Below are 22,808 nucleotides of genomic sequence, written 5' to 3'. Positions count from 1 at the left end.
GCACTGGTAGAGCCAACTTCACAGGTAGGAGCGAGACAGCCAGGTAGTTGCATTCCAACCTGGGCAGATAAGAAGAGATCAGGATGGCAAGAGGTCATCCCGGGAGACATCCCTGATCTCTGGTAGAGCATCCCCCAGTCTGGTGAGCACTCAACACCAACTATCAGTATTTTCAGAAAGTGAAACCCATCAAAACAAGCCGGCGAGCAGGATCCAGGAGCTGAACTCGATCCACATTGGTGAAAGAATAAAATATTCTCGGTGCCTGGCAGAACCGAGCCCTTTTGATGCCCTTTTCCTAACTCGGCGAAATACTTTCACCCCAGGCATCGTCGTGCATGAAAGCAAAACGCAGAGAGGAGTATGAATGCTTCCTAAGGTGTCTGCTAAAGCACTAATAATGTTTAAGACTTCACATTCTACCAGCACGTCTGAGATGTATTAACCACCCAAAGGACAGCCTTTCTCGGCCCAGCGTTAGAGACTTACACCACCTGAAAATATTTGACTCCCCTACACTTAGTACAGATGAAAAATATCTGGGTAAACAGAAAATCCCTGGGTAAAATTCTGCCTTGGCACAGCGACGTGGAGGTGCCCTCAGCCCCGCGAGGGCCGTGCGTGGTGCTGTCAGACACAGCCCGGCCACCTCTCCCTCTCCGAACGTTTCTAAAGCATCCGTGATATTGATATCGCATGCTTGGAGCGATGGAGAGTCAGGATGGCGGTGAGACCCTGATCGTGGTAGAGACTAGAAGCTGGAAGGATTATTCAAGGTTCCCCAAAGCCTTTGAGATGCTCACATGAAGAGCGTTACCGATAGGCAGCACCGTCTGACGCTGTCGTTCGCACATTTAAGGAGCAGCGTACACATACTCTCTACGTGCGCTCGAGCAGACACCTCCCCGCACAAAAGCAAGACAGGCACTTCAACATACCAACAACCATCATCAGAAAGAGTTCTCCCTTCTTCGGCTTGCACAGGCAGAAGAGCACACCCAGAGCGGCGAGGGGGAAAGCCCCCGATGCCGTGCAGATCAGCACCGTCCCGCCCGGCTGTCACCCACTTCCCGCTCCTCGCTAACAGGGAGTAGAGCCAACTTCACAGGTAGGAGCGAGACAGCCAAGGAGCTGCGTTCCCACCTGGGCAGATAAGAAGAGATCAGGATGGCAAGAGGTCATCCCGGGAGACATCCCTGATCTCTGCCCCGGGCACCAGGTCATCCTGATCCTACTGCTTCTCTCACACCGTCTCCTGCCCTGAGGTGACAAGCAGGAGACGCTTCAGGCAAATGTGCCACAAGTGTCCAAACAGCTTTGCAGCAGCGAAAGGTCCCGGGCAGCACACCGTGGCCCCTCTGCCTTCCACGTCCCACCCAGACCCAGCCCAACCCCAGCGCTCTGTGCTAGTTAAAGGAGATGGAGTTATTTTCCAGAAGCGTGGAGAGTGAAGGGCTTTGCTGAGCCGACTTTTGAAAATAATCAGTGCACTGGACACGCTCGGTTTTTCTACAGCACGTGAGAGCGCCGTGTGATGGAAGAAAGTTTGCGGGCGAAGAAGCCCGGTCCTTCGTGCCCTGGGAACGGCAGGCTGGCCCCGTGCGAGACGCACGATGCAGACGCATAGTGAGACAGGATGTCTTCCCGCAGAAAGACCAAGTAAATAGTGTATAATGACAGGATTTCTATTATTGATGCTTCAGCAAATCATCTTGGATCCTCGGAGGATCAATTAATCATTGGGATTGTCAACACCCAACTCCATGTTCTAAGTTTTTGCCATCCAACTCTCCCATCCTCCCCTACGCACAAATGATGCTGGGGGCACGGTGCCAAACGAAGCGGAAAAAGAAAGAAGGGGAAAGAAAGCACCGAACAGAGAGGCCGTTGTCAGGGCCGGACCCTCGCGTTGGCGAGGAAGATCAAATGCAGCTGCCCCCATGGCTGCATGTGGTTAAGCCCGCCGTGCCTGAGGGCAGGCGGGATGGGGAGCAGCCAGGCAGCCTACGACGGGCACAGATAATTAAATCATCCGATTGCCGGGCAGGCCACATTAAGAAGCTCATCGGTTTGCATGTGGCCCCTTGCTGTGGCCACCCGTGAGCTAAGTCTTGCCTAGATGCTAGTAGACAATTAAGACAAATTGTATGGCTGAAGATCAGACTAGAGCACTGCCAATGCCCTTGCCTGGAAGCTCCGCTGAAGAATGAGGGCACATGTGTGTGGGAACCAAGGCTCGGAAGAGAGCTTTTAATGAACAACGTGCCAGCACTTGTTGCCAGAACACACTCTTCATTTCAGCTCTTGGAGAAAACAAAACCCTTAAAACCAGAGTTTACTACATTTCACTGATCTTCAATATGGCTGGAACTTCGGGATGCTTCTCCTCAAGCTAAGTTTGTATCAGTGAAAATATGCTTCTTGTTAAAGAAACTATTTAAAATGTGGAATCTAAAATCAAGCAAAAATAGCAGACAGTATGTTCAGCTTCAAAATTGGCTTGCACTCAACCAAGTATACCATAAACAGAAGGCAGAACTGACTATTTTTATCTTAACAGCCCTTGGGTGATTAAAATTTGGGGCCAGAATAAACAATTTTTTTCCCCATTCCTTGCAAGAGAATATGTGACATGGGTTTGGAGTCCTTTCTAATTTTTTAACTCCCTTCCTAGCTATTAGTTGTTTGCATTAGAAATGTTCCCATGTACCCGACAGCATAAAGGCTGCATTGCACCAGGCACGGTATGAATTATAGGAACGCACAGACCGCTGTGCCCTGAAGAGATTACCGTGCAAGATAAGCCAAAGACAACAACAAAGCGCTAAGAGGGAGCAGGTGAAAAGTTAACAAGGGGAGGAATGTACAGATACGCAACCTCCGTGATTCTTCTTTACGAGGTGTAGTGTCACGGACAGCCCCTGTGGCCCGAAGACGGGCGGGAGATGAGGGTCACAAGGAGGCACCGAGGACGGAAAGGACCAGATGAGGTCAGGGAAGGTGACGGGTGAGGAAGACACAGATGTGCTTCCGAACCCAGGGGCGAGGAAGGCTGGAGGAGGGAGAAGGGAGAGGGGGCAGAGCAAAGGAGAAAGGCGAATAGACGTGCAAGCGCTAAGGGAGAGGGTGGCCGGCAGTCAGAGATGCTGCAAGGGATGGCACAGCCAGGGTCAAAGGCCAGGGATAAACTTGAGCGGCCACGTGAGACGGCGTAGACAGAAGAGAGTGAGAAAATCCAGGCCACGGAATTTACAGCTTTGCAGCAGCCGGGACTAGCGAAAAAGAGCAATCATATGTTGAGGGATGGGCAAGGCAAGAGAGAGACGGGGAGGTACAAATTGTTTGCACGTTTGCAGAACAAGAAGTTGAAGACGGAGCCCAGGTTTTGGCCATCAGTTGGCAGTGGTTCCAGTGACTGGAGGAAAGAGAAGAAGCAGAGATGGGAAGAGGAGGAAGCAAGAAAGTCACTTTTGATGGTGTTAAATAGTGCTGATGGTTTAACTGCTTCTGGAGAAGTAGCTATGGAAAGGGACTGAGCCACGGGACGCAATGGAGGGAGGCAGAGCGGGACAGGAGCAGTGGACTGGGCGTTATGGGAGCTGAAGCCATGGGAGCAGAAGCAACTGGTTTGAAAGAAGACGTAGACGAGGGAGCCTACGTGGGGATTTTGGGATACCTCCAACACAAGGGGACGAGAGGTTTTGACATTTACTGAGCTGTCTATGGCATATATTTGGGTTTCTCTACAGCACCAGCCTGCAGATTTGTTGGGACACAAACCACTGTCAACCCTCAAAACTTCTTCAGACCTTCACGAATGTGACCCCCCATCTTTTCATTACAAACTACACATTGTAATACTTAACACGTGGATACTACGGTTCACACTTCACAGTGCAGGAACTGCTGAGTCCTGCTGTGAGGACCACCCCAGCAATATTTATTCAGAAATAAGTAAAAAGAAAGATTTCCTGAAAAGATCTCTTAAAAGCTGCACAGATGTCCAAAATGATGGCAAAGCGACAGGATATACAGCAGGCCCAAAGAGTTCACAGTCGAGGCACCTGATTCAGAAGAAGACACCTGTGTTTCTGAATAACGTTATATTCTCATATAATAATAATTGGGGGGGTGGGAAATTATCTGACAAACTCTTTTCTCCTTATCCCTGTCTTCCTTTCTTCACACACTGATCATCTTTACTCAAACCCATTCAAATCTGTGTTATTATTTTCCCTTCTTTTAAGTACAAGCATTGTTCGTAACTTCCACCTCCAGCTCAGGGCTTTTCCTCCAGTTTTAGCGTGTTCCCATTCACAGGGTGTCAGCAGAAAGGATTTCTTACTCCAGAAAAGCCGTTGCATGTGCAATAAACAAATAGCCTTTGACATACTGGTTAATTATATCAGTTAGCGACAATCTCACATGCATGAATGCTGTGCTAATGAAAACACTTTGGCATGCAAAGCAGGACCGATCAAGACATTGAAGTGTCCAAACCTGCAAACTATAAGCGGTGCAACCCGTGAAACACAACAGGACTTTGTAGTTCTGCTTAGGAGGAGCACGGATGGACGGCAACACGGTAAGGCCGGACTCTAAACAAGGCACAATATTAGCCTTAGGTGCTGAACAGTTTGATTTCATGTAAAGGAAGCCATAAATTAAGAATATAATCCTGCACCACTGGTGACAATGACAACGTAGATTTCTACTGGGGTGTAGCCAGCGATGAAGGCATCTCTTCAAGTACAGCACCTCTGTATCTTCTACAAAGCCCTGGCTTGAGTGCCGTGCTGAAGGGCATGGACCCAAGCATGCCTCTCGGACTCCCCAAACCAAGTGCTCTCCTACATCACATTACCCATTCTCCTGCACTCCCTCCAAGCTAGGCACAAAGAAGGGCCTCCATCCTGGAGACTTCTTCTGCAGCCCACTTACCTCCCCATCACAGTGGTCCACCTTCCCCCAGGCTCCCAGCAGCCAAGCAGAGGAGACTCGAGCCTTCCCCACCGCTAATCCAGGATCCCTCCAGAATGGGATCTTCACGTGACAATCACTTGTCACCTTTCAGCCTGCTCCAGAGGAGCGGCTGGGCGGCCGGGCTCCATCTCCCACCCCAGAAGCCAGCGCAGTGCCTCAGCCCCGGCGCACATGTGCTGCGCAGACGGACGCGGAGCGTGGGCTGCTGCGGCAAGCCCCGCGTGTGCTCCCTGCACGCTCGCTGTGCAACCAATTTGTATGTTTACCGCAGCCGTTTGTCCGGGACTTCTGAATGTCTGCAGCCAAAAGCATGGACAAACGAAAAAAACGAAGGTGCAAAAACCCCAGGAGGCATAAAAACCCCAGGAGGCATGTGCGAGGAAGGCTACACAAACGCTGTGATTGCCATCACCTTCTGCATTCGCGTGGCCAAGAGCCCTTCTGCGGCTGGGCGAGGACTCATCCTCTGCACGGACATGGGAAAAGCCGCGCTTGGCCCCTGCGTCAGCGCGGACTTCCCTCGATGCCTCCATCGCTTTGGCCAAACCAACCCCTTTTTCGCTTTTAACTTCTCCTCTTTCAGCTACCTGGGCTCATTCCTCTCGCCAACCCCTAGCACGGTCCATGCCTATCTAAACAGGAAAACAGTAGTCCTCAGAGACCCGGTCTCCTTCCATCCAGTAACACTATGCAGAGCTAACCACAGCCTTAATGTACTGACAGTTAAACTGCTTTTATCTCTTTTATTTTCCACAAAGTTCTCACACAATAATCCCCTGTCATATTTTTTACCAATAAAATATATGAATAGCTAATCTAGTGGCTAACTTTACCGTGATATGAGATCTTCCCTTATAATGACCTCCACAGTGAAATAGCGAAATCCCTATCAAAGGCAATCTTTTCAGGGCTGTTAGAAAGACCATCTCTATCCAGACGCTTGCCATCGGTTTGGTTTTAACTCCCTTGTCCCCTCGCATGATGGAGAAAATGGACTAGCCCTAAATTTAGGCTAAAGCCGTGATTACCGGGCATTTAGCAACGGAAAACTTCCCCTACGTTGCCTGGCCTAGAGATGTCCAAGCGCAAAAGCCAAGGAACGCTCTTCCCCACCTGCTTTTAGCCACGGATAAACCCCACGCACCGCAAAAGAGAAGGTTTTAATTAAAATTGGCACTTCTGAGCTTGCAGTTGGTGGCAGACCCCTTCTTCGCTAAACGACGTCACTTTGGACTGTGGCAGCACGGGAGCGCGACGGAGGCTGCGAGCAAGCCCGCGTTGGGTTTTGGCACTGGCCTAGCAATCATAAAAAGCACTTTGGTGTTTACAAACCAAGGCTGAGCTGTGCCCGGCGCCCCGGCGTGCCAGGCAGGGAGGAGGGAGGTGCGGATGCTCCGGGCCGCGTGCTGGGGAGCGAGCAGCGGGCAGCGATCCCCGCCGCTGCGGGCACTGCCTGCGCCCCGGCTGCCCCCCGCACCCCTCCTGCTGCAGGGCTGGTGGGGGTTTAACAAGGGCCCAAACCATTTATTGGTGTCCGCTAAGCTTCTTCACTTCTCACGCTGGACACTTCGGCCCCACGCATCCGCCCCTTCATCTCCTTCACCTTTCCCATTCCCTAACATCTTCGGAAAACAACTCCCTTAGAGATTTATGCAGTCCCCAAATCCGGGTGCTAATACTCCCGCATGCTCACGCGGCTCAGCGCCCGTAACTCTCCTCCCGCCGATGCGGCGAGCAAGCTCTTCGGGGCAGCAACTGCCCGCGCGTACCCAGCCCCGGTAAAACCGCGCCTTACTCGCCGCCGGTCTTTGGGAATGACTGCGACGCGCCATTACAGGAGCAAATGGGTACCCCCGTGATCTCCCACGTGGACTCGTTATCCTCATAAAGGCAAATTGCGACTGATTGCCCCTTACTTCTACCTACAACCCTCCCCTCCGAGCAAGACCTTAGGAACTGAGCGCAGCCCTGCACAGCCCTGAGTTTCACTACAATTTACTGATTAGCTACCAGGCAGCAGTACATGCGGGTCGTATTTCACCATTTTGGTATTTTTTTAAGCCCTGAATAAGCCATAAGATGCTCCGAGCACTCTCCCACCATGTATTTCCTACAACCTGCTGTAAGCGGGGGGCTGAAGTCTCAGTGAAATGCTCCTCTGCTCAATAACAGAGGGACGTGGAAGATCGTAGTCTAAAAAACCACAGCCGTGGGTAGACCTTAAGCTGCTGGAGGACTTCCCAAGGACGGAGACGGCCGTGGGGCTTGGGCAGGCGGACGCGGGGTGGATGCCAAGGCCAGCACACCGAGGGGTCCCATGGAAAGCAAACCCCAAAGGAGCTGCAAGGGCTGGGAGGAGACTGAAAGGATCTTGGAGAGCCGAGCAAGGAGATGTTCGAGTTCATGGAAAGACACTTTTGTGCAAGCGCCCTCATAAAAAGCACTGCACAAAACCCACCCTGGGCTTGGGAAGCTGAAGGCTGATGATGTGAACCTGCGGCAAGGCTAGCGTCTCGAGGAGAGGTCATCTGCACGACGAGCACAGAGGGAACTTCTACTGGCGACAAATAAATACGGACAACGGGAGCTCCGCAGCCCCGGCCAGGCCCACCCCAGGTGCAGGCGGCTTCGTAGGACTCCTACACAGAAAGTTTTTTTGTGGGTTTGCCAATATTGCAAAACCACCGCGTAAGCCGGGTGAGAAACTGAAACCCTTTCAGTGGTCAGCACGGCGCGGCGCGGCGCGCGCAGAGCTGAAGGAGGCTGTTGTGCCCTCCTCTGTTTCGGGCCACATCTTTCCAAACCCCTTTCACACGAGACAGATGCTTCTGCTTATGGTTTCGTGGGCAACGCAAGAACCTAAAGCACTTGGGAGGTTGGTGGCTCATTACAGCAGGAACTTGGGTTCTCCAGAGGTAATTTACTGCAGGGAAGGACTTCCCGGCCGCGGCCAGGCCAGGAGGACTTTAAAACGACTTTCTTTATGTACCCAGCTCTGGGGACTGGACCGGTCGTGCATCATTGCAACAGCTCTTCCGAGTCACGAATTGTCAGGTCATCGTGCCAGGTGGCTGGAAATGCTGCACCGCTATCTCGACAGGGACACGCTTAAGGGAAGTTCATCCCAATTAATTAAAATTGTGAATTTAAAGTGGATTAATTAAACTGCATTAAATCCCTGTGTAAACTCCTCACTCAGGCTTTAAAGTGTCTTTATTAAATTGCTAAAGCAAAATGCAGCTAAACCAAATTAAGGCCGTTTCATTTCTAAATGACGGTGTCTACACGAGGATGTAACGCAGTTTAGCTAATCCACTGTAAAGTTATTTCACATCCATTTCAATTGTCCCCGTGTAGACAAGCCCGAGGAATCCTGTCGCTCATGAGCCTGTGTACAAATATGGGTAACAACAGGGCCATTTTTAGATTGCCTTTTTAGGAAATTATTTGCAAATATCCTCTTGGACAAGAGAGCAAAGAATTGATTTTCGGTGGGACCGGGGCAGGGAAGGACGGCACTCTCCTGTCGGCTCAGGGCGTGCGGGAGGACAAACGTCCCCGGCTTAGCCCCGCGTTCGGGGAGATGCGGAGGAAAGGGAGGGGACACGCACGGCCAGGAAAGCACTTTGCAAACCCAACCGCGCGCCCGAGGTGCCTCTGACTGTATCGCGGCAAGACGTTTCCGTTCCTAGGAGGGAAACGTGGCGTTTAAGGATGAAATAGCGGAGACGAGGAAACCGGAGGGTGCTGGGCGTGCTGTCTGGAGGAGGTGCACGGAGATGGCAGGCTCACAAGCTGCGGCGAGGTTGGCAGTGGGGGCTGCGGAGACCTTCCCTAACCCCACCGAAGCTGTCGGCCGGGACGGGGGTGCAGCCTCCAGACCCCCTCACCGCTCGAGGCTGTACCCCCGGGCCTCCCCGGCAGCGAGGAGAGAACTCTGGCTGCATTTAGCAAAGCTGGTGCATTTGGGGCATCCACAGAGCCCACCGGGAGAGGTGCACCGGGAGAGTCGGCGGGACGGCAGCACGGGGGATCTCCTCTTGACCGGCAGATCCCCAGCCCCTCAGCTGTGCAGGGAAGAGCCGTCAAAGTGCCAAAACATATTTTGGTGGAGCTGGGAGAAAGCCCTGGGGGGGGGGGGCTCAGGTTTGGGAAGGGTCCCCGCGTCCCGCCAGGCTGCCAGGGCTGGGGCTTTGCGCGGCCTTTCCAAGCAAACCGCTGGGCACCGAGGCCCCGCTGCCCTCGGCCGGCGATTCCCCCTGCAACACCCAGGACCTGGGGAGCTGCGCAGAAGGCAAAGGGTTAAGGCAGCCCTGCGGTTTACGATTTAGTAGCAGTCAAGCCCGCAGCGGCAGCAGCAGCAGCGCAGACCTTCCCAGGGAGGCTGGAGAGGCTGGAATAACTGCTGGCTGGAGCTGCAGCACGTCCAGAGGCAACGGCAATAAAACCGGAGTGGATTACATCCCTTTAGAAGCCCTCAGGAAAAAAAAAAAAAAAAAAAAAAAAAGGAAAACAAGACAGTGAAAAAAAAAAAGGGGGGGGGAACGAAAGAAAGCGTAAACCACAGATTATGTCTGTTGGCTGTTTTTTGATAAGCTCTGCTACAAACACAATGCTAATGAGTGTAAGGGACATCCTCTGTGTGGGGCGGCTGCTTGACCGCATTTTGTCTGCATGTGGCTGATTTCCTCACCCACTGCCAAGCCCCGTGGCATCGCTCCCTGCCGGGGCTTTTCCTTCGCCTCCTCGCCTCGCTGCTCGGCCCTCCGCGGCCGTCAATATTTCACCCAACCTGCGTGAGTCAGCAGTAACCGAAGGAAAGGACTGAAGGGAGAATAAACACGCCGTCGCCTGGAAACTTTCCCTCCGAAGCACTTCAGGGTCGCTGTACGCTGCCCACGTGAGCTCCGGAGCGGGGCCGGGTGGCTCGGAGCTCTTTTCGTATTAACACTACATGATTTTTTTTTTTTTTTTTTTTTTTTTCTCGGTTGATCCCAAAGTCCACCCGGCTCCCGGTGTTAATTTACCCTTTGCTAAAGCCTTAGCCGTCCCCTTTTATACCGCCAGGCTCTTTACGAACCCAATGGTGATTGCCTTCCCAAGGCATCTACTGGGTTGCGTATAATTCCTCTAATTAAATGTAAAGGAGAGATGGTTTGGTGGAGCACCATTTCATCATTTCCCCTCTCGCTTCACGCTGTGGACTTTAATGAGGACCTAAAACACCATCTTGACTTGGCTTTAGTTTCAGGCCAGATGAGCTTTGCTTGTTAAGATGGTCTTCGCTTGTCAGGAAAAATAGCTTTATTAAGGTCATGTAACGCGGAGGGTTTGATTAAAGCTAATCAAGGAAGAAAACCAGACCGAAGCGGCGCGAATCAAACTTACTGCGACATGTTTAACATAACTTCACCTCGCCTATCTGTTAAAAGCAGACAGAAGTAAGATCAAGTTACCCAGAAGAATGCCTGAGCCGGGGGAGCGCGTACAGCACCGTACAGCACCGCACAGCACCGCACAGCACCGTGTAGCATCGTACAGCATCATACAGCATCATACAGCACCGTACAGCATCATACAGCACCGTATAGCATTGTACAGCACCGCACAGCACCATACAGCATCATACTGCACCATACAGCACCGTACAGCACCGTATACCATCGTACAGCATCATACAGCACCGTACAGCATCATACAGCACCATATAACACCACACAGCACCATACAGCACCGTACAGCATCATACAGCACCATACAGCACCGTACAGCACCGTACAGCACCATACAGCATCATACTGCACCATACAGCACCGTACAGCACCACACAGCACCATACAGCATCATACTGCACCGTACAGCACCATACAGCACCGTATAGCATCATTTAGCACTGTACAGCACCGCACAGCACTGTACAGCACCATATAGCATCATACAGCATCACACAGCACTGTACAGCATCATACTGCACTGTACAGCATCACACCACACAGCACCATACAGCATCATACAGCACCGTACAGCACCGCACAGCACCGTACAGCATCATACAGCACCATACAGCATCACACAGCACTGTACAGCATCATACAGCACCCTACAGCACTGCACAGCACCGTACAGCATCATACAGCACCCTACAGCATCACACAGCACCCTACAGCACCATACAGCCCCATACAGCACCATGCACGCTGCAGCTTAACCCATGCGGGGCTTCCTGGGAGGGAGCCAGCAAACTCCAGCACCGCCGCTCTGCTTTTAATCCTCGGGAGCCGGGGTTCCCGGTGCACGCTCGGCACAGGCTAATTGCCGCCCAGCGCAGCAGCCTGCCCGGTGGTGCGGAGGCGGCCGCCGCTGCCCTGGAATCCACACCGTGCCGGCGTGCTAATCTGGAGGGGTTTCTAAACCTAAATAACAGCGGATGGCTGCGAGTGCCGCGTTCCCGACGGAGCGGGTGCCACGCCAGGACGGAGACCCCGTCCCGCTTTCTGCTGGGCTGCTTTATCAAGGCGATGGGAGTTTTACAGAAAATGCGGTGGCGTTTTTCAAATCCAAAGGGCTGTCCCATCACTGAGGCTCGTTACGGCAGTGCCTCATTTTTTGGATTTTACTGGATATATTTTTCTACGTTAAAGAGTGCAGCTGGGAGTTCGCCCTGCTTGCTCCGCGCAAGCTAACCACCATGCTCCTTGCTTTTAGTTTTACTTTGTTTTTACTATGCGATGTCAACAAATGCAGACGGGGACATCCAAGGAGATCATTTGGGAGAGCCAGGAGGGAAAAAAAAAAAACAAAAAATTATAAAAAGTAGGTGCTGGTCCATATGTTTGGAGTTTCTGAGAAACCCACAGCCCCGGTCAGCAGCCAAACACCATCGGCCAGGCCCTCAAGCGGGCCCTCGAGCTCCATCGACTGCAAAACACCCATGTAAAGTGCTTTGGAAAACACGGATGAACTCAAGCCCTCAGCACATGCGGAGCCCGAGGGACGTCGTCCCGTCTCGCGGGGTCTGGATCCTGCCGAACCGTCCCCCAGCTGCCAACAGTAAAACTGCCAACAGAATCGCCTCCGCTTTTTGGTTTTGCTCCTCAGCCCCCGGGTGGAAGGAAAACGCCGACGGATGTTTGAGACGCGGGCGGATTAAGCCGCAAGGTACAAGCTCTCACAAGCAAAAGCAATTAAATGAGGGCTTTTTGTTGGGGTTTTTTTTGGTTTTTTTTTTTTTTTTTTTTTTTTTTCAGAGATAAGTTAGAAACTCAGCACTATGGAAAGGGCTTTTTAAGGATAATTTTCTCCAGAGAAGTTCAGGAACTCCAAACATACACAGGGATATCCTGCTTAGGACAAGGCTCAGCATTAAAAAAACACAGTCTAAACAAAAACGTGGGACTACTCCCCTGCTCCAGCTCCGCTGCTCGGCGAAGGATGGACAGGAAATTACCAGCAGTGGCACGGGGGCTGGTGCCAAGAGGGAGCGCGGAAACAAAAGACCCTCTATTGTGTAGGAAAACCTGACATCCATCCCCTCTGCTATACCCTGGACTCCCGTAAACCTTTCCTGTGAGATACGATTTGTGAGAGCTTTCCACGTTCGCAGTGCCCTGCGCTCCCCCCCCACGCACACGCACGCGGGATCTGCATCTACGCCGAGCTCCGTACCGACGCCGGCCTCCGAAAGCCCTTGTTCCTTCTTCGTCCTCCTCCAGCAGCCACCCCGCAAATTGCTATTAAGAAAGTAAACGGGATACTTGCCCTCCCGAGAGGCAGCAGCAGCCCCGTGTTGCACAAAGGGCTGAAGGGGCTCAATTTTCTTCATTACTCGGCTGGTTCGCCTTCAGTGCAAAATAGGGAGCTTTTTTGGTAAAACAGTAATATTTGGTATTTCTGTGCTTCTTTTCAAAGCCGTACACTGTAATTGACTAACGGGTCACTGTCAATTAATTATATTTAACAAGTAGAAGATGCAGAGCGACGCTCCCTCCCCCAAATTATGTCCTTTGGTTATTTAAATAGGTGCAAGTAGAGGGATGGGAGAAGGAACAAGTCGGTAAAGTATCAGCTGTGGAAGTTTGTTGGGAACTTTCCAAAACCCTACATCTGCTTGGCAACAGCTCAGAAAGGGATATGGTTACTCTTTTAACAGTAACACAGCTTTCCCAGGCTACAATATATGAAAAACAGCTTACCCCCAAGCAGGGAAGGGCCAAGTGAGAGCTGCAAAAGACAAAAAAAAAACCCCCGGCCCTGCCGTGAGACCCCGTCACCTCCCCAGCGCCGGCCGGGGACCACGGCAAACGCCATCCTCCGACGCAGGTCGGCGGGCAGGTCGGCCGTGGGGGCCCCGAGCCCCCAGCACCCCGGGCTGGGCTGCGCTGCCGTGAGCATCTCGGGGTCCCTCCCGCCGCGGCTGGGGAGGGGGCTCCCGCCCCAGGTCCTGCTCCAGCTTTTTGGGGGAGAAACACGGCACGGCTCTTGTCAGCGTAAGCATTCGCTCACCACAAACAACGCGTCTAAAGGCACTGTTTTTAATTATAGCATTAATTGATCTCTCTCTCTCTTTTTTTTTTTTTCCTAGCTGCTAATTAGAGAGATAATATCTCGGTTGCTTTACGAGCGTTAGAAGACTTTTGCTTGCGCGGAGATACTTCTGCAGTGGAAAGCAGAGGTGGGTTGAGCAGAGAGCAATCGTTTTGCAAAGAGAAGAAATCATTTACCACAGTTGGGTGCATTTTTTATATTTTAATTAATCTCGCTTTAGTCAAAAAAAAGAAAAAAAAAAAAAAAGAAAAACTTCCCGCAGCCCATTTTGCGATTAGAGGGCAGGGAGGCATTAGGAAGACTGGAAGATTTAGTGCCTCTGGCAGGTCAGGAAAACACGTGAAAAAATCAGAAGTAAAAACAATAGCGCGAGAGAAAGGGGGAGCGCGTTTGGCACGTGATGAGACGCCTCTCCACCGCCAGCGGAGCGGGACAGGGCTGCCCCAGCCCTCCCGCCGCAGGAGGGGTCTGCAGGGAGCATCCCGGCGCCCGGCGCCCGGCCCGGAGGCCGGTGGGCTCGGCATGCTGCCATCGCTCCTCCGAAGCCCAGGATCTTCGCCGGAGCGGAGGAAACACGCGTCTAGATGTAGTTTTACAACTAGGCGAAAGTTCCCGCAGCGGCAGGACGCGCGGCTGGCACTGCCTAGCGTGACCTATTTCTAAAATAATTACAGCCTGAGTCACAAACCTGTTAAGACCCAATTAACAAAAATGTTATGCATCAGTGATGCGTGTTTTGTCCAGAACTTTTAATTCCACAGTTTTTCCAACTAAATTCTCTCTCTTTATTTTCTAGTCATTAAATCCCCTCCCCTGGGTGCGAGCGGTTGCCTTCCCATTGTGTTGCGAAAGGGTTAGCGGGCCAAGAAGTCAGAAGGAAAAGGGTGTCATTACTTGTTGCCACTTTGTGGTGGGGAAAAAAATAAAAAAATAAATAAATAAAAAAATTAAAAATAAACTCTTGCCGCTCCCAAAGCCCGGGTGAAGCCCTGGGGACAGCCGGGGGAGGGCGAGGGGATGGGCTGTGCCTGGCCGCGGGGTGACGGTGGGGAAGGGGCTGGCTCTGCCCTGGCCTTTGCAGACAAGAGGAGGCAGCGGAGAGGATTTTATTTGGCAGATGGGTGCAGCTATTGAGCTTATGCAGTAGTGGGTTTTTGGCCGCCCGAGTGGGTAGCCTGTTGTTTACTGTTTATGGATTTGTCAGTTTTAATTATTGTGAAGTGCCCAGATGCTCTGGCGACCAGTGCCATAAGCATTTAGGGAGCAAATATATAACGAAACGCACTTGAAAACGTCTCCGCTTCCTCCCCGTCCCACCCCACGGCAGAGAACCCCGGCTCTCCTCGGCGCGGTGCGGCCGTGCCGTACGGCTGGGCACGCCGCGCGCGGCGTGGCAGAGCGGGCCGGGGCTTTCCCGCGTCCTCCCGCCTCGGAGCCGCGGCTCCGTGGGAGCCGTCCCCGCAGCGAACGCCGGCTGCGACAACGGGGGCCCCTTCGCCCCCCGGCTCCGCGCTTCGCCGTTCCTACCCCCACCCCAGGCCCCGGGCGTGCAAATCTGGAAGCAGATCTGCTTCCTTGCACCTTTCTTTTTTTTTTTTTTTTTTTTTTACCGTCCATCTTTTTAAGGTTATTGGACTCTGTTTTATATAACAAGGTTACGTGCATGGCAAATAGTATAAATGTATCCCAGACGCGGCCGTTTAGGAATGCTCCCCCCCCAGGTTACATATGTACTTTTCATCTGCGGTAGTAGGGCTGCAAGCGGCCGTCTCCCAGCGCTCAATAGCCCGCTCTTTCCTGACTCCATTGTAATCCATATTCCTCCTCCCTATGTGAAACGCTTCGCTAGATAAATTCCACTGTATTTCAGAAAGTTTTCCACAGCTCCCTAAGTGTTTCCATATGACACTGTACTCTACAGGTAACTTGAGTTAAAGCCATTCCTTAAGCAAAACTCCCTGTAAAATTTTCCACTATCTCAGCAGTACTCTATGTGCTGTCATTAAAGCAGAGCACATATATTTCTGAGCAGGATTTGCAGCGATGTCAGATTGCTCGGTGAGCCCCAATTAGGGGGTTTTTTTTGTATTTTTTTAAAAACAACCTTCCTCGCTCAGGTCTTTTGCCCGTCCGTTTACTGAGGTCCTTTTTAACGGTGGAAGACGCGGCTTTCTGAGCCGCACAGGGCGCAGGCTCGGAGCGCGGCTCGGGCTGGGAGCGGCGTGGATAATGCCAGCCTTGTTCCTGCTGCCTTTTCACTCTGTTCCCAACCCTCCTTTTTCCACCCATTTCCCCAGGACCGGCAGCGTACCCTAAATTGCAAACACCTGCTCCATACATCATCCTCAGGCCTGGCAAGACCGAAACGGCGGCGATGCTCGGCGTTCCTGCGGGGAACTTCTCCCCAAAACGCTCAGCCCCGCTCCCCAAGGACGGCAGCAAAACTGCCGCACGCATAAAAGAGTTTAATTTGCAAATACGCTTACGCCGAAAGAGTCGTTCCTGTTCTCCAGGAAGCCCCTTAGCAGTGGCGGAGAATCTCCAAAGCAAAGGCAAACCATGTAACTTCAGAGCAAAGAGAGCTAAGGACGGAGGGAAAACCCGAGTCGTGTAAATAGGATCGCAGCGCCCTGTGCACGCAGCGACTGCAAAACATCTGGCTGGATTCTGGAGAGAGAGGGAATCCAAGATGGCAGGAAAGATTAATTATTTTGTAACTTATTCTGGTTTCAATGAACTTTTCTCTGGTTATAATCAAGGTTTTAAATGGCATATTGGATGCACGCTGGGCAGTGGTAAGCTGAGGTGGGGTGCTCTGTCTTTGGGAATGACAGAAGCAAGCAGCCAGAAACCCGACTTGTAACCGGCCCGCGGAGCCTGTTACGCTGAAATAGCTATTTTGCCACCGGTTTAATTAATAAGCTATATTATTGGTTAATTTTATACCGTCCTGAACTTTTGTCAAGGAAAAATGGTTAATTTTAGAGTGAATGGATTTGATGCAGCAGAAATAATGAATAAACAACTTTTTTACAGGTGTGGGCTCACAGCTTTGCTTTGCTTTGATTGACTCCCACGTTTTTATTATACAAATAATGTCCATTATTGATAGACTCTTTTACAGACAAAGAGTCTCCCCTGTCTTCAAACTGCTTTTTAAAAAGCTATTAAATACCCTGCTCCCATCCCAGGGTTTTACACATGCAAATACACCCCTAAACAGTTTTAATTCTCTTTTTTCCCCTCATCTATCTCCCTGCTTTCCAGATGGACCACCAGCTTCCCACCATTGCCAGCAACAGCTTGTGTATTGTTTGTTTAAAACAAAGATGACGCATTAAATATCATATACGACGCGCGGAGTGGGGTTAAGGATGATACTCTCGAACCGAAACGCCGCGCTAAGCCAGCCTCAGCCCCTCGCTCAAAAGGTCGGTACAGGCGAAGGGAGCCAGGATCCGGCCATCCTCTGCCCTTAGGGAAGGCAATTCCCTACCCGCATCGAGGATCCCCGGCCTCCAGAGAGAGTTAAACTTGTTGGAACACTCTCCAAATTATACAGGCTAACCAACAATTATGTCATTTCATTCAAACATTCATTCACCCGTCATGTGCCCAGATTAAACAGTAACACTTTGTTTGAAACATTCTGCTGAAATTAGCGGACCAGAATTGCCTTCACCTTTATTTAAGCGCTCAGCCCTGCGTCCAACGTAGCCTTACCTGAACTCAGACGGATTTAGGCAAGGCTTTAGCACTTTTATATGAATCGAACCCATACTTTCGTATGCCGCACGTGTATACGTGATTATTAGATTTGTGCTGGTAGCGATAGCTCTATATAGGTCTATTCACAGGGACATGGAGCTGCTAGGATTTAAAGGGAAACTTATGAATCTGAGAAGAGAAGAATCATGAATCTGAAAAAATTATGAATCCGAGAAGAGATTTATGCTTACTTATAGCCCCCACAAAAAGTATTTGCAAGCTGTGATAGAAGAAAAACAACATACAAAAGCTGTAGCTTGGTCAGTGTGCTGCAGTGACAGACTTGGAAAAAGCAAAACCCGAGTTTCGGGCTGACAAGTTTTTTACCGTTTCCTTCTTTAAGGATGGTGATCCGGGACGCAAGCCGGATTTTAAGCATCGTATTTCGCTTGAAAGCAGCGTAACAACCAAACCACCACCAGCCCTCTCCTGTAAGCTTGTCCACGCTCTCCCATCCGTGGGACACGGGCAGCCCCGCCGCCCGCCGGGCACGGCACCCCCGGCGCCGAGCGCGACCCGCCAGCGCGCGCCGCAGAAGAGCACGGAGCTCCAGGATGCCCAAGTCTGGCATTAATGCTAAAATCTGTAGTGCTACCAACATCTCCAAGATGCCAGTTTGCTGCCATCAGCTTTGTGTGACAGGAGAGAATAGCAGGCAGATTGCGTATCTAATGAGCCACACATATTGAAAATCCACAGCAATCTCTGGAATACATGTGGATTTGTCTAAAACTCTAAAATATGGCCTGGATGGTGTCCTGACTGCCAAAACCACAATGAATTCACTGTTACTGTCACTAATCTCCATGTATGTTACATATGGTTGACATTTTTCTTTAACTCTCATATTTTTTGCATGTGTGCGTATATAAATAGGGTAAGAGGGAGGCTAGGAGCAGGCAGACAAACAAACAACCGGCTGCGATGCACGACGTTCCCATTAGGCACTGGAAAATTAGTCCAAAGTGTGTTACACAAATCTGCAGAGCCCCAAGCAGCCCGTCTTCAAGCGTAGGTGAAGTCTAGGTCCGTCCCGGGAACCCAGATGTGCGTTGCTGGTGTTATACTAAAGCGTGCAAGCCGGAGTCGGAAAAGGGCTGCTCCAAGCCCTGCTGAATCCAGCGGGAATCTCGAGGCATTTCAATAGGACACAGGGCACTTCATGCGCTTCGTGCGTTCCTTCAGGTCATTCATTTAGAATATTTAATTCACGCTTCATCTTAAAGAAGCTGACATTCGTATGCTCTACGTTGCCTTGACCGCCCGATCGGAACATGAACCCTTCCAGAAGCAGGAATAAACCCCCTTTTATTAGCAATGCAATATTACATGGCGTGCTGGCAGGAAAGTTGTATGTGAACTAAGAAATAATATTTCATGCATTCCTTCTACTTTCTAGGCAAATTTATGCCAGATTTTATTCCACTACAGCGTTACGAGCGGCACTGCTTATCTCTGTTTCAGTGCACTTCTACTAAACAGTAGGTCAGCTGAAAACTTTGTTTACCGCCTGAGGAGAAGCAAATAGTAGTCATGCATGGTTGGCAGGGGCTTGCGATATGATATATTCACTGCTGTTATATGGCTCATCATATAATTTAAGTCTACTGTAAACAGTCTCTTTATGATACACATCCCTTTTGGACATGCAAATTCTTTGGCGTGTGAGAACAGCATTACGGTTATGGGTATGTTCCTCCTACCAAGCGGCACTCGCCGTTGGTAAGTGTTAATAATGAAGTGAATATGGTTCCAGAAGAGGAGAAGACCTCTCTTAACTTTCACTTTAAACAAACTCAACAAAATCTCAGGCTAGATTTTTTGATGGCTGTTTCCCGGGAGATCCACTTGCTCCCCTCGCCTGTTTTTCAAGTCTAGCTGTTCCTAACAGGCTGTTCTCTTTGGACATCCTATAGCAATTTGCTTTTCTTCTCTGTTAAAGCTGTAACACCGCCCATGATGCTGTGGGGACGGTACCCGCAGCAAAACGAGGGTGTCGGCACCCCTACTGAAACACAGAAAACGGCATGGCCAAGGGCTCCAGGGATGGGTGAGAAATTTTGCAGTCAAGAAGAAGCAGCCGGTCCCACCCCACCGAGGTCCCCACGACTGTCCAACCAGGGACCCTCCTTGCTGAGCTTCTCTCTTGCATCATATCATGCCCATCACTAGCTCACGCCCCTAGTTTGGGAAGAACAAACCCTGGGCACTGTTACCCTGATGATGCCCAATGCTGCGTACGAGCCCGCTCTTCCTAGTCCGCGTGATAAACCATTCCTGGTTTTTATTTGCCTCCTTTATGTTTGCCATTCAGATTTTATAGAAGACACTCAAGCAGCCACGCGGTATGGACCCAGGAGCGACGCCTCGGTTGTGTGCTGCACCTGATCTTCAACAAAGAGACTGCAAGTACATACGCCGAAGCCAAAGATACTGGCCTTTATCATTGATTTTTTTTAACTTTTCAAAGGTCAAGAAGAGCTCTGGGTTGTCTAAAGCCAACCTTTCTCACAAAAAGTCATGTGGTGACTTTCTATGCGTGTGCCAGGGGAGAGCAAATCTCAGAGTGTTTCTGAAACCCTACAACAGGGTTGGGTCCTGCCACTCACTCCTCAAAAATTATCCTTCTTCCACGACTTTTCATAGACTTCCTTTCTAAAGGGATGTGTCGGCAGCAAAAGGCGTTGGAAATCTCTGGGTTTTTTGCAGGTGCATGTGGACACGCGGGCGGGAACGGCCCCAGCCCCGTCCATCAGAGAAAGCACTGCCGTGTTCATGAGAACAAGGACGGCATTATCCCGAGCACAACGTCCGTCTGAGCGGATGGGCAGCGGGGGAGTGGGTGTCATCTACTTTCGTTTTTTAATATATCAGACAGTTTTATAGTTTGCTACATTTAAATAAGTTCCTACATCACTGTTACGTGGTCTGGCCTAGACTGGTCAACGTCTTCTGCAAGCCAAGAACGACAGTAATGGTGATAACATCAATATCTGTGCTGCGGCTGGACTGGGCACTGCACAAATACACGGTGTCTATGCTCTGGAGACTTTAAAATCTTAAGCAGACAAATAGAAGAAAAGAAAGAGCGGCGCTCCCACTTTTATTCCTGACGAACCGTGCTATTACAGAACCAGTTAAATAGTTTGCCCAAGGCCACAAAGAAAGGCTGTGGCGGAGCTGGAAAGGGACCCAACCTCTGCACATTTCCAGCCACGTGCTTTAACCAGTCCAGTGCTTTCTCCTAGCAAAGATTACCATATTCAATACTTTTCTAAGTACTTTTGAATAATTGTAACCACCACTTACTTTCATCTGAGTGGCTGCGAAAAGCTACATCATCCCTTGGTTTAATTTCTTTCCCCAAGAAGAATTGCATTTGAAAAGAGCACGAGCAAGTCTGAACCTGCTAATTACACTACAGTACCAGGACAGGAAAAATCATATAAAGGTATTCCTGACGTTATATATGCTCATGTCAGTCAGGGCTTCTAAAGCGCCGGAAAAAAAATGACTGCAACTTGTTCAAAGTAAACCTTACAAAAACACAGCTGGTCTTTGACTAGTCGTAGGTATTTTGTGGCCATTTCATGACTACAATAGTGGTTAAAATCTGTCACAGTGGAGGTGCAATAAGAGCTGTCTTGTTCTTCACGGGATTTGGCTCGTCTTCAAAAAAGTGAGCTACGAGAAAAGCACGAGGAAGGGATGGGTGTGAGAGCCAGGTACCTGCAACGGCTTCTTAGTGATCACGCTGATGATCAGTGATGGATTAAACAAATGCATGTCCTAGGAAAGGCTACAGGCAAAACAAAACAAAAAAGAAAGAAAGAAAGAAAAAAAAGACCCACAATGCATTTTTATTTTGCAGAGCCTTGATTGTAACAAACTCACCCAAAACTTGCTCCCTTCTCCCCGTCCGTGCTGGGAGCCCGCATGAGAACAGATTTCATCAGCCAGAAAAAGGGGTTGCATCCAGCCTTCACCGGCCCGTATGTTCAAATGCTCAAAGACCAACGCTCAAAGACAACCCGCAGTATTCATTAAATATCAGCAAAAAAAATTATGGCAGGTATACGCGTAATTTAAACCATTTAATGCCATGCAATTTATGCCAAATAACAAAGGAGAGTATCGCGTGATGCCAGTCCTTCTGATTAATGCGATCACGCTTTACATTTCTTTGGAGCTTCTCCTAATGAAGGGCAAGAAGAAATTTCCCCCCGCTAAACACTTTCCAGCTCTGCTTTACTTTCTGGTGTTTTCCCTTGTCGCGCACATCACTCATTTCGCTGAGCGACCCCGCTCACTTCTACCGGGCAGCTGTTAATTACCTAGCCCTAATGGCAAGGTGACAGGGCATTGCATCGCCATCAAGAAGAGCAGATTGGAAAGTTCACGAAGAACTGGGGTTTGAATAAAAAGGAGGTTTGTATCTGCATCTTCTCCTCCTTGAGTGAATTGCGTAAGGCATGAAGGACCCCCACGGCCAAATGGCCGGGGCAAGGCTGGGCCGGGTGGGCTGGTCCCGGCCATTCGGGATGGCTGAAGGAATTGCTCTCCGTGCTGCCTGACCCGCGCAGCTGGATGAGGATTGCTGTTGACAGGCGTCCCAGGGAGAAGGGGAATAAGAAACGAAGCAGCAGGGAAACCCGAAGGTCCTCTGGAAAGGAGGGAAGGAAGCGGACTCTCCTCTTTGCGTCACATTTGGAGACAGATGTTCTCAATATCCCCGGCTCCGAAGGGTAGGAAGTGGTGAGCACAACTTGAGGAGCTCGGGTACTCTTGGCAAACAGCGCCGGGTTGGTTTTTTTTTTTTAACTTTCTGAAGGACTAAAATGAATAGTGGTTTTAGTGGCATTCGAATCTGTCCGTGGCATCTTCCTATCTGCTTTAGGGATCTGCTTCCTCCCAGTGCCCCGGAGGAAGAGCCCAGCCGAAGGAGCAGAGGGCTGGTCTCACAACGCAGCTCTGGATGAGACTCAAGAAGACTCTCCGAAAACCCGCACCTCAAATGGAGCCCTTACACATTTCCAGAGCAGATGTTACAGGGACCAACAGACTCGTGCGCCTCTATTCATCCCCTGCAAGCACTTTCCTCTAAAGGCATCTGGGGTCTGCTCTGCCGTTGCCGTGCGGGGATTTATGTACGTTGCTCCCATTAGCGTTAATGGTAGTTAGACACATACAGCAATTTCTCTCACGCTTCAGGAAGAGAACAGAGCCTTATGGATGAAAAGTTTGCTATTAAGGATTCTTAATACAATGGAAACATTCTGTCTCTTTTAATTGTAATTTACTTCTAAGTGTAACCGCTCTGGGTTGGGAAAACCAGGATTCAGTCCAATTCAATTATGCAATTCTTGCCACCTGGTAAGCCTTGTTATTTTATAAAGAGTACTGTAGTAGAACTGGCAGATTCATTCATGTTCAGAGCGTAAGCGCCATATACTGTGTAATCACCGGCTCATAAAAAAGAGCGCAGCGCGAAAGTCAACCGCTCAATTATAATG

General features: G+C 50.4%; 1 protein-coding gene across 12 annotated transcripts in view; it reads right to left on the bottom strand.

Moving 5' to 3' along the window:
• NFIA (nuclear factor I A) overlaps window positions 1-22,808 on the bottom strand; it is a 256,456-nt gene that overhangs the window by 208,010 nt on the left and 25,638 nt on the right. Inside the window, exon 3 of one of the 12 annotated variants that reach the window (XM_075508876.1) lies at window positions 21,249-22,128. The exons of the other annotated variants lie outside the window; for them this stretch is intronic. Within the exon in view, the coding sequence (XP_075364991.1) occupies window positions 22,019-22,128 (110 nt within the window). The 3' untranslated portion in view covers window positions 21,249-22,018. Of the gene's footprint in view, window positions 1-21,248; window positions 22,129-22,808 lie in introns of those variants that run through there. 12 annotated transcript variants of the gene reach the window in all.

The sequence above is a fragment of the Mycteria americana genome, chromosome 7 (assembly GCF_035582795.1).
Source record: "Mycteria americana isolate JAX WOST 10 ecotype Jacksonville Zoo and Gardens chromosome 7, USCA_MyAme_1.0, whole genome shotgun sequence".
NCBI lineage: Eukaryota > Metazoa > Chordata > Aves > Ciconiiformes > Ciconiidae > Mycteria > Mycteria americana.
Note: the sequence above shows the minus strand (reverse complement) of the source record. Positions and strands in the feature narration are given on the sequence as shown.